Source organism: Panulirus ornatus, chromosome 3, assembly GCF_036320965.1.
Source record: "Panulirus ornatus isolate Po-2019 chromosome 3, ASM3632096v1, whole genome shotgun sequence".
Taxonomy (NCBI): domain Eukaryota; kingdom Metazoa; phylum Arthropoda; class Malacostraca; order Decapoda; family Palinuridae; genus Panulirus; species Panulirus ornatus.
Genome location: NC_092226.1, coordinates 41,325,451 through 41,338,079, shown reverse-complemented (window position 1 = coordinate 41,338,079; position 12,629 = coordinate 41,325,451). Strand labels below are relative to the sequence as shown.

General features: G+C 41.2%; 1 protein-coding gene across 1 annotated transcript in view; it reads right to left on the bottom strand.

Annotated features, from left to right (window-relative positions):
* LOC139762455 (glutathione hydrolase 7-like) overlaps positions 1-12,629 on the bottom strand; it is a 302,740-nt gene that overhangs the window by 243,389 nt on the left and 46,722 nt on the right. The window contains exon 3 of the mRNA XM_071687364.1: positions 9,758-9,909. Within this exon, the coding sequence (XP_071543465.1) occupies positions 9,758-9,909 (152 nt within the window). The remainder of the gene's footprint in view (positions 1-9,757; positions 9,910-12,629) is intronic.

Sequence of the window (12,629 nt, the reverse complement as noted above, 5' to 3'; positions counted from 1 at the left end):
AAGGAACAATGATAGGTCCCATCCAATCCTCAGGCATAAGCTTCTGTTTCCATACTTAGTTACATATCAATTGCATCCAATGTATCACTATTTCTCCTCTATACTTCTTTATTCTAACTTTCTAAAAGGGGAAACAGAAGAAGGAGTCACGTGGGGAGTGCTCATCCTCCTCAAAGGCTCAGATTGGGGTGTCTAAATGTGTGTGGATGTAACCAAGATGAGAAAAAAGGAGAGATAGGTAGTATGTTTGAGGAAAGGAACCTGGATGTTTTGGCTCTGAGTGAAACAAAGCTCAAGGGTAAAGGGGAAGAGTGGTCTGGAAATGTCTTGGGAGTAAAGTCAGGGGTTAGTGAGAGGACAAGAGCAAGGGAAGGAGTAGCACTACTCCTGAAACAGAAGTGGTGGGAGTATGTGATAAGAGTGTAAGAGAGTAAACTCTAGATTGATATGGGTAAAACTGAAAGTGGATGGAGAGAGATGGTTGATTATTGGTGCATATGCACCTGGGCATGAGAAGAAAGATCATGAGAGGAAAGTGTTTTGGGAGCAGCTGAGTGAGTGTGTTAGTAGTTTTGATGCATGAGACTGGGTTATAGTGATGGGTTATTTGAATGCAAAGGTGAGTAATGTGGCAGTTGAGGGAATAATTGGTGTACATGGGATGTTCAGTGTTGTAAATGGAAATGGTGAAGAGCTTCTAGATTTATGTGTTGAAAAAGGACTAGTGATTGGGAATACCTGGTTCAAAAAGAGAGATATACATAAGTATACGTATGTAAGTAGGAGAGATGGAAAGAGAGCATTATTGGATTATGCGTTAATTGATAAGCGTGCGAAAGAAAGACTTTTGGATGTTAATGTGCTGAGAGGTGCAACTGGAGGGATGTCTGATCATTATCTTGTGGAGGTGAAGGTGAAGATTTGTAGAGGTTTTCAGAAAAGAAGAAAGAATGTTGGAGTGAAGAGAGTGGTGAGAGTAAGTGAGCTTGGGAAGGAGACTTGTGTGAGGAAGTACCAGGGGAGACTGAATACAAAATGGAAAAAGGTGAGAACAAAGGACGTAAGGGGAGTGGGGGAGGAATGGAATGTATTTAGGGAAGCAGTGATGGCTTGCGCAAAAGATACTTGTGGCATGAGAAGCGTGGGAGGTGGGCAGATTAGAAAGGGTAGTGAGTGGTGCGATGAAGAAGTACGATTATTAGTGAAAGAGAAGAGAGAGGCATTTGGACGATTTTTGCAGGGAAATAATGCAAATGACTGGGAAATATATAGAAGAAAGAGGCAGGAGTTCAAGAGAAAGGTGCAAGAGGGCAAATGAGAGTTAGGGTGAGAGAGTATCATTATATTTTCGAGAGAATAAAAAGATGTTTTGAAAGGAGGTTAATAAAGTGCGTAAGACAAGGGAACAAATGGGAACTTCAGTGAAGGGGGCTAATGGGGAGGTGATAACATGTAGTGGTGATGTGAGAAGGAGATGGAGTGAGTATTTTGAAGGTTTGTTGAATGTGTTTGATGATAGAGTGGCAGATATAGGGTGTTTTGGTCGAGGTGGTGTGCTAAGTGAGAGGGTTAGGGAAAATGATTTGGTAAACAGAGAAGAGGTAGTAAAAGCTTTGCGGAAGATGAAACCCGGCAAGGCAGTGAGTTTGGATGGTATTGCAGTGGAATTCATTAAAAAAGGTGGTGACTGTATTGTTGACTGGTTGATAAGGTTATTTAATGTATGTATGACTCGTGGTGAGGTGCCTAAGGACTGGCAGAACACTTGCATAGTGCCATCGTACAAAGGCAAAGGGGATAAAAGTGAGTGCTCAAATTACAGAGGTATAAGCTTGTTGAGTATTCCTGGGAAATTATATGCGAGGGTATTGATTGAGAGGGTGAAGGCATGTACAGAACATCAGACTGGGGAAGAGCAGTTTGGTTTCAGAAGTGGTAGAGGATGTGTGGATCAGGTGTTTGCTTTGAAGAATGTATGTGAGAAATACTTAGAAAAGCAAATGGATTTGTATGTAGCATTTATGGATCTGGAAAAGGCATATGATAGAGTTGATAGAGATGCTCTGTGGAAGGTATTAAGAGTATATGGTGTGGGAGGCAAGTTGTTAGAAGCAGTGAAAAGTTTTTATTGAGGATGTAAGGCATGTGTACATGTAGGATGAGAGGAAAGTGATTGGTTCTCAGTGAGTGTTGGTTTGCGGCAGGGGTGTGTGATGTCTCCATGGTTTGTTTAATTAATTTATGGATGGGGTTGTTAGGGAGGTGAATGCAAGAGTTGTGGAAAGAGGGGCAAGTATGCAGTCTGTTGTGGATGAGAGAGTTTGGGAAGTGAGTCAGTTGTTGTTCGCTGATGATATAGCGCCGGTGGCTGATTTGTTTGAGAAACTGCAGAAGCTGGTGACTGAGTTTGGTAAAGTGTGTGAAAGAAGAAAGCTGAGAGTAAATGTGAATAAGAGCAAGGTTATTAGGTACAGTAGGGTTGAGAGACAAGTCAATTGGGAGGTAAGTTTGAATGAAGAATAACTGGAGGATGTGAAGTGTTTTACATATCTGGGAGTGGATTTGGCAGCGGATGCAACCATGGAAGCAGAAGTGAGTCATAGGGTGGGGGAAGGGGTGAAAGTTCTGGGAGTGTTGAAGAATGTGTGGAAGTCGAGAACATTATCTTGGAGAGCAAAGATGGGTATGTTTGAAGGAATAATGGTTCCAACAATGTTATATGGTTGCGAGGCGTGGGCTATAGATAGAGTTGTGCGGTAGACGGTGGATGTGCTGGAAATGAGATGTTTGAGGACAATATGTGGTAAGAGGTGGTTTGATCGAGTAAGTAATGAAAAGGTAAGAGAGATGTGTGGTAATAAAAAGAGTGTGGTTGAGAGAGCAGAAGAGGGTGTTTTGAAATGGTTTGGTCACATGAAAAGAATGAGTGAGGAAAGATTGACCAAGAGGATGTATGTGTCAGAGGTGGAGGGAACGAGAAGTGGGAGATCAAATTGGAGGTGGAAACAAGGAGTGAAAAAGATTTTGAGTGATTGGGGCCTGAACATGCAGGAGGGTGAAAGGCGTGCAAGGAATAGAGTGAATTGGAATGATGTGGTATACCAGGGTCGATGTGCTGTCAATGGATTGAACCAGGGCATGTGAAGCATCTGGGGTAAGCCATGGAAAGTTCTGTGGGGCCTGGATGTGGAAAGGGAACTGTGGTTTCGGTGCATTATACATGACAGCTAGAGACAGAGTGTGAACGAATGTGGCCTTTGTTGTCTTTTCCTAGCCCTACCTCGCGCACATGCGAGGGGAGGGGGTTGTTATTTCATGTGTGGCGGGGTGGCGATGGAAATGAATAAAGGCAAATAGTATGAATTATGTATATGTGTATATATGTATATGTCTGTGTGTATATATATGTATATGTTGAGATGTATAGGTATGTATATTTGCGTGTGGACATGTATGTATATACATGTGTATGTGGGTGGGTTGGGCCATTCTTTTGTCTGTTTCCTTGCACTAACTTGCTAATGCGGGAGACAGCGACAAATCAAAATCAATAAATATAAATAAATAACACTTCTCTATTTTAGCCGTATTCCCACCCATTCCAGGTGTCTTTCCTACTTTCAACTTTATAATCCCCCATATCATCTCCCTCCTTGTTATAGGTCAATACGCTTGTATCCTTTTCCTTCCATTTTCCATATCCATGCATGTAACAACTGCTGCCTAAATTTCTCCCATGTTCATCAGTTCTTCAAAATACTATTTCCATCTTCCTGTCACTTCCTCCTTTTGATTCAGCAGCTTCCCTTCCTTCTCATATTAACATTTTCATTCTTACATCCACATCTTTCCTTTCTCACCTTCTTCCAGTACAATTTCTAATTTTCCCAAACTTTTCACTCAAGTTTTTCCCAAAATCTTCATCTACTTTTTCTTTGCTCTCCTCTATCAGGTTCTTAACATTCTAACTTACACATCTTATACCTTCTTCCTTTGCTGAACTTCCCCTTGTACATTTCTTTCAAGTAATCTATCATATGCCTTCTTCTCTTCCACAGCATTTCTAATCTCATCCATCCATCATGCATTTCTCATTATATTCCTATATGTCATGATCTTGAATCCAAGTACTAATTCTATAACCTTTAAAAGTCTTTCTCTAAATGTTTTAAGCAACCCCTTCACAAATGACTGCATCTCTACATCTGTTGCACTAAATCTAAATTTTTGAACACCCCCTTTCGTACTTCTTACATTCATTCTGATTCATCTACATGCTTACCAACACTTTTACCTATCCATTCTTCCTTATATCATACCTCCACTTCTCCCTGATCCTCATCCCCACAAGAACTGTGATACACTCCGAGTCTCCAAAGAATCCTCTCACAACCCTAGCATCTTGCGCAGTTCTCAGCCTTTCATTCACTGCCACACAGGAAATCAAACCCTTTTGCTGTTCTCTTCCATCATTTTTCATCCATGTATACCTGTGGATCATCTTGTGCTTGAAAAGGTATTTGAACAGAAGAAACCCTTCTCAGCACACACACTATAACATAAGTTCCATTCTCATTTACTCCAGGCACTCCCCATTTACCAAGTATCTCGCCAATATCATCACATCCCACCTTTGCATTCACATCATCCTTTAAAACCAACTTTCCTCAAAACCATTCATGCAGTCATTCATATCCTTTATAACCAATTTTCCTTAAAACCATTTATGGTCATTCAGTTTCTCAAGAAATGCTTCATTTCATCCTTACCTTGCACAGTCTTCATATTCACAGGTGCATATACACATACTAATATATAATTCACAACTTCAATCTCCTTTCACCTGCACTATCATTCCACTCCATTCATGCTCTCTAACACCCTTCCATACTCCTGGTGACAGCAAAATTGTACATCATTCTTTCCCTCTTCCCTGATAATTTTCATTCATTCTTGTCACTACCACTCCTCCTTCCATGCCTTCTCAAAACTTCCATTCATTACTTCTATTTTCACTCTATCCACCCTGCCCAAGGATGAGTCTCCCCAACCCCTGGAGTATTAACACTATAACATTTAAATTTCTCCAATCGCTCCCTTCTTTTACTATCAACAATCATCCCATTTATATTCAGAGTCATCACTCTCAATTGCTTGTCCCTTTTACTCCCCAGCATAACTGGCAAACTCCATTGCCACTTCTTAGCCTCTTGTATCTCACCCTTGACAGGCCACTGACAGAGGGTACCTCCAGTGCAATGGTTCCCAGAGGCAGTGAGGTTCCCAAATTGTTCAAAAACTAAAACCCATGCACACCTCAAGTGTTTGTCTGTTTTCAAAAAGATATTATTGCCCTGATGGAGTTAGGCAATGCCTCACCATTCTATTCTGCCCCTAAGAGTTGAACAAATATCAATAAGCTGGAAAATATGTATACAAATGAACATGAATGTCTACACCTTCATCTACACCTTCAAACTATAAACAAACTGATGGACTGAGCTTGCAGGTGGCATATGAATTTCAATATCATAAAGTGCAAAAGTTTACATTTCAGTAGTAAAAATGAAAAGGCAAGCTAAAGAATGAATTCTGTTGAACTGTAAAAGATAAATGTGAAAAAAGACTTGGTCATAACAATATCTGGTGGTCTAAATCCAAGTAAGCAGTGCACAAAAGCAGTTAAAAGAGCAAACAAAATTCCTGGATTCAAAGGTAGGGTCTTTGAATTTAAGTCCAAAGAAATCATCCTTACTCTTTGCAATTGACTGGTCTGTCCCAATCTTGTTTACCATGTTCAGTTTTGGTCACCCTACCTTTAAAAAACAAAGAACTGACAGAGTGTGGCATCAAGCTACCAAGATGATTCCTGGGCTGAGAAAAAGATCCTACAAGGGAAAATTAAATGATCTGAATCTAGTGAACTTAAAAAAGAGAGGGTTAAGAGGTGATCTAAAACAAACACTCAACATTATCACTTCATAAGCATAGAAGTGATTTTTCATACTTCACAACCTCTTGTATTTCATACCCAATTTCACATGTCACTACATCTCACTTATTTTGAGTGATCGGGGCCTAAACATACAGGAGGGTGAGAGTCATGCAGGGAAGAGAGTGAATTGGAATGATGTGGTATACTGGGGTTGACGGGCTGTCAATGGACTGAACCAGGGTATGTGAAGCATCTGGGGTAAATCATGGAAAGGTCTGTGGGGCCTGGATGTGGATAGGGAGCTGTGGTTTCGGTGCATTACACGACAGCTACAGACTGAGTGTGAATAAATGTGGCACTACCTTGCTGAAGCAGGGGATAGCAATGCTGTTTTCCTGTGGGGCGGGGTAGAGACAGGAATGGATGAAAGCAAGCAAGTATGAATATGTACATGTGTATGTATGTAATGTATGTGTATGTATATGTCGATTTTCAAATTGCAGAGGTATAAATTTGTTGAGTATTCCTGGGAAATTATATGGGAGGGTATTGATGGAGAGGGGCAAGGCATGTACAGAGCATCAGATTGGGGAAAGGCAGTGTGGTTTCAGAAGTGGTGGAGGATGTGTGGATTAGGTGATTGCTTTGAAGAATGTATGTGAGAAATACTTAGAAAAACAGATGGATCTGTATGTAGCATTTATGGATCTGTAGAAGGCATGTGATAGAGATGCTCTGTGGAAGGTATTAAGAGTATATGGTGTGGGAGGGAAGATGCTAGATGCAGTGAAAAGTCTTTATTGAGGACGTAAGGCATGTGTACGAGTAGGAAGAGAGGAAAGGGAGTGGCTCTCAGAGAATGTCCGTTTGTGGCAGGGGTGCATGATGTCTCCGTGGTTGTTTGATTTGTTTATGGATGGATGGTGTTGTTAAGGAGGTGAATACAGGTTTTGGAGAGAGGGGCAAGTATGCATCTGTTGTGGATGAGAGGGTTTGGGAAGTGAATTATTTGTTGTTCACTGATGATACAGCGCTGGTGGCTGATTCGGGTGAGAAACTGCAGTTGGTGACTGAGTTTGGTAAGTTGTGTAAAAGACGAAAGCTGAAAGTAAATGTGAATAACAGCAAAGTTATTAGGTTCAGTAAGGCTGAGGGACAAGTTAACTGGGAGGTAAGTTTGAATGGAGAAAAACTGGAGGAAGTGACATATTTCAGATATCTGGGAGTGGATTTAGCAGTGGATGGAACCATGGAAGCGGAAGTGAGTCACAGGGTGAGGGAGGGGGTGAAGGCTTTGGGAGCATTGAAGAATGTGTGGAAGGCAAGAACGTTGTCTTGGAGAGCAAAAATGGGCATGTTTGAAGGAATAGTGGTTCCAACAATGTTATATGGTTGCAAGGCATGGGCTATAGATAGGGTTGTGGGGAGGAGGGTGAATGTGTTGGAAATGAGATGTGTGGTAATAAAAAGAGAGTGGTTGAGAGAGCAGAAGAGGGTGTATTGAAATGGTTTGGTCACATGGAGAGAATGAGTGAGGAAAAATTGACAAAGAGGATATAAGTGTCAGAGGTGGAGGGAACGAGGGGAAGTGGGGTACCAAACTGGAGGTGGAAGGACGGAGTGAAAAAGATTCTGAGCGGTCAGGGCCTGAACATACAGGAGGGTGAAAGGCGTGCAAGGAATAGAGTGAATTGAAACGATGTGGTATACCGGGGTCAATGTGTTGTCAATGGATTGAAATGGAATGTGAAGCATCTGGGGTAAACCATGGAAAGTTTTGTGGGGCCTGGATGTGGAAAGGGAGCTGTGGTTTCGGTGCATTACACATGTTAGCTAGAGACTGAATGTGAATGAATGTGGCCTTTGTTGTCTTTTCCTAGCACTACCTCACATGCGAGTGCACCCGGGGGGAGGGAGGTGCCATTTCATGTGTGGTCGGGTGGCAATGGGAATGGATGAAGGCAGCATGTGTGAATATGTACATGTGTATATATGTATATGTCTGTGTATGTATGTATACATACATTGAAATGTTTAGGTATGTATATGAGTGTGTGTGAGTGTTTACATGTGTACATGTGTATGTGGGTGGGTTGGGCCATTCTTTCGTCTGTTTCCTTGCACTACCTCGGTAATGCAGGAGACAGTGACAAATATGAATATAAATATGAATGTAAATATGTTGATATATGTATATGTGTGTATGTGGGTGTTTATGTATATTTATTTCTTTCTTCTGGGCCATTTCTTTCTTCTGTTTCCTTGCACTACCTCGCAAATGTGGGAGACAGCGACAAAGCAAAATAAATAAATAAATAAAATATATGTGTGTATATGAGTGGATGGGCCATTCTTCATTTGTTTCCTGGCGTTACCTCTCTGACCTGGGAAACAGCGATTATGTATAATAATAATAATAATAATAATAATAATAATAATTTTTTTTTTTTTTTTTTTTTTTTTTTATACTTTGTCGCTGTCTCCCGCGTTTGCGAGGTAGCGCAAGGAAACAGACAAAAGAAATGGCCCAACCCCCCCCCCCATACACATGTACATACACACGTCCACACACGCAAATATACATACCTACACAGCTTTCCATGGTTTACCCCAGACGCTTCACATGCCTTGCTTCAATCCACTGACAGCACGTCAACCCCTGTATACCACATGACTCCAATTCACTCTATTTCTTGCCCTCCTTTCACCCTCCTGCATGTTCAGGCCTCGATCACACAAAATCTTTTTCACTCCATCTTTCCACCTCCAATTTGGTCTCCCTCTTCTCCTCGTTCCCTCCACCTCCGACACATATATCCTCTTGGTCAATCTCTCCTCACTCATTCTCTCCATGTGCCCAAACCATTTCAAAACACCCTCTTCTGCTCTCTCAACCACGCTCTTTTTATTTCCACACATCTCTCTTACCCTTACGTTACTTACTCGATCAAACCACCTCACACCACACATTGTCCTCAAACATCTCATTTCCAGCACATCCATCCTCCTGCGCACATCTCTATCCATAGCCCACGCCTCGCAACCATACAGCATTGTTGGAACCACTATTCCCTCAAACATACCCATTTTTGCTTTCCGAGATAATGTTCTCGACTTCCACACATTTTTCAAGGCTCCCAAAATTTTCGCCCCCTCCCCCACCCTATGATCCACTTCCGCTTCCATGGTTCCATCCGCTGACAGATCCACTCCCAGATATCTAAAGCACTTCACTTCCTCCAGTTTTTCTCCATTCAAACTCACCTCCCAATTGACTTGACCCTCACCCCTACTGTACCTAATAATAACAATAATTTTCTTTTATCTATTTATAATACTTTGTCAGTCTCCAGCGTTAGCGAGGTAGCGCAAGGAAACAGATGAAAGAATGGCCCAACCCACCCACATACACATGTATATACATACACGTCCACACATGCATGTATACATACCTATATATTTCAACATATACATATACATACATACAGACATATACATGTATACACATGTACATAATTCATACTTGCTGCCTTTATTCATTCCCGTCGCCACCCCTCCACACATAATATGACAACCCCCTTCCCCGCATGCACGCAAGGTAGTGCTAGGAAAAGACAACAAAGGCTACATTCGTTCACACTCAGTCTCTAGCTGTCATGTATAATGCACCGAAACCATAGCTCCCTTTCCACATCCAGGCCCCACAAAACTTTCCATGGTTTACCCCAGACACTTCACATGCCCTGGTTCAATCCATTGACAGCATTCTATTATCATTATTATTCATTTAAGTTACCAGATATCTCTCTCCCAATAACTTACCCTCCTGGCCCCACAGTATGTGGATGAACGACAGCCATGCATAATATAGAAGCGATGGCCACATCAACAGCACTTCCACCATCTCTCATTATTGTAACACCAACACGGCTACATTCTTCTTCATCTGTGGCCACTGCTCCATGAGGGGTTACCTGGAAGTGACAAGTGTCAACATGAAATATAAAAATGTAATAACATAATTCACACTCAAAGCATAATGAAGGTAACTTTGTTACAAAATTTCAACATTCTTTACCAATCAAACTACTCTTCTGGATGTATTTCCACCTTAAGTGCTCATATTGTGGTATAAAAGTTACCTTATCATTCTTAAAAACACTACAGACTGAGGAACTGAAGAAGAGTAAAGTCACAAATAAAATTTTATTATTCAACAAAAATGTTCACCAATGCCCAGTCACGAGAGACCCCTGTGACCATGACCTTTAACCTTTTCTCATCATAAGTACAGCATTCTGTAAGAGTTGACTAACATGGGTGGGATGGGGGAATTGGAAACCCTTCTCTCTTGCAATATAATTTTTCATAAAACAGGAACAGAAGAAAGCTAACCAAGTTTTTGTCCTCAATAGTTTAGGCTGTGTCTCGATGTGCATGAATGAGAATAGATAAATAGGTACTATGATTGATGACAAAATGGTTTTGAAGCTGAAATAGCTAAAAAGCCATCAATGAACATTAGTTTTGGCAGCAGGGCTGAAATTACTTTGGATAAAATTAGTGGGGCTGTGCATATACAAAGCAGCATCACCTTGAAATGCCTGGACTGAGTTCCACTTTTGAATACTAAAAACGTCCTTATTCTAGGATATACTGGAATGTGCCAGCAGGCAACCTTTTTAAGTCAGGGATGATTGTCCAATTGTTTCTCTACAAGGTTTGGCAGTAAGTCTGGGATGACTGTCCGTTGCTTATCTATAAGGTTTGGCAGATGCTCTGTTAAGTGGTTATCTTGAACCTGTGTTTCACTGTGTTCAGAAAACATTGATATAAAATAATTCTTTTCCTGTTTAATTACCTTTGTTGGATAAGAGAAAGTGTGGATAAATATGGTCCTACTGAAGGCTCTACGCTATGTCTGGTTATGATCTATACAGAGTATTCATCTGGTCCCAGTTTAATGTCGGACATGTGTCCCTGTTCATTATATCAACAAAATGATTGGATAGAAGATCACATTTTACCACAGGATTCAGTGGGATATGGGGTGGTTAGGTTTCCTGGGGAGAATTCTCAACCTAATTTTCATACAAAAAGTGAATGTAATGTTTAGAAACATGCACTAAAATTCAGTTATATTATTAGTTCAATTGAAAAAAAAATAGAGCACAAAATATTGTATTTAAGTATAATATATATATATGTGTGAGGAGGTACCATGAGAGATTGAGTGTAGAATGGAAAAAGGTGAGAGCAAATGACGTAAGAGGAAGGGGGAGGAATGGAATGCATTGAGGGAAGCAGAGACGGCTTGTGCAAAAGATGCATGTGGCATGAGGAAGGTGGGAGGTGGGCAGATTAGAAAGGGTAGCAAGTGGTGGGATGAAGAAGTAAGATTGTTAGTGAAAGAGAAAAAGAGGCGTTTGGACGATTTTTGCAGGGAAGTAGTGCAAATGACTGGGAGATGTAATAAAGAAAGTGGCAGAAAGTCAGGAGAAAGGTGCAAGAGGTGAAAAAGTGGGCAAATGAGAGTGGGGTGAGAGAGCATCATTAAATGTTACGGAGAATAAAAAGATGTTTTGATGGAGGTAAATAACGTGTGTAAGATAAGAGAACAAATGAGAACATCAGTGAAAGGGGCAAATGACTAGGCAATAACAGGTAGTGATGAAGTGAGAAGGAGATGGAGTGAGTATTTTGAAGGTTTGTTGAATGTGTTTGATGACAGAGTGGCAGATATAGGGTGGTTTTGGTCAAAGTGGTGGGCGAAGTGGGAGGGGCCAAGGAGAATGGTTTATTTGAAGAGGTAGTGAAAGCTTTGAGGAAGATGAAAGCTGGAAAGGCAGTGGGTTTGGATGGTTTTGCTGTGGAATCTATTAAAAAAGGGGGTGACTGTGTTGTTGATTGGTTTGTAAGGATATTCAATGTATGTATGGTTCATGGTGAAGTGCCTGAGGGTTGGCAGAATGCAGGCATAGTGCCACTGTACAAAGGCAGAGGGGATAAAGGCAAGTGTTCAAATTACAGAGGCATAGGTTTGATGAGTATTCCTACGGAAATCATATGGGAGGGTATTGATTGAGAGGGTAAAGGCATGTACAGAGCATCAGATTGGGGAAGAGCAGTGTCGTTTAAGAAGTGGTAGAGGCTGTATGGATCAAGTGTTTGCTTTGAAGGATGTATGCGAGAAATACTTAGAAAAACAGATAGATTTGTATGTAGCATTTATGGATCTGGAGAAGGCATATGATAGGGTTGATAGAGATCCTCTGTGGAAGGTGTTAAGAGTATATGGTGTAGGAGGTAAGTTACTAGAAGAAGTGAATAGTTTTCACCAAGGATGTAAGGCATGTATACAAGTAGGAAGAGAGGAAAGTGATTGGTTCCCAGTGAATGTTGGTTTGCGGTAGGGGTGCATGATGTCTCCATGGTTGTTTAATTTGTTTATGGATGGGGTGGTTTTGGATGCAAGAGTTTTGGAGAGAGGGGCAAGTATGCAGTTTGTTGTGGATGAGAGGGCTTGGGAAGTGAGTCAGTTGATGTCCACTGATGATACAGCGCTGGTAGCCAATTCGGGTGAGAAACGGTGAGAAACTGCAGAGGTTGGTGATTGAGTTTAGTAAAGTGTGTGAAAGAAGAAAGTTGAGAGGAAATGTGAATAAGAGCAAGGTTGTTAGGTTCAGTAGGGGTG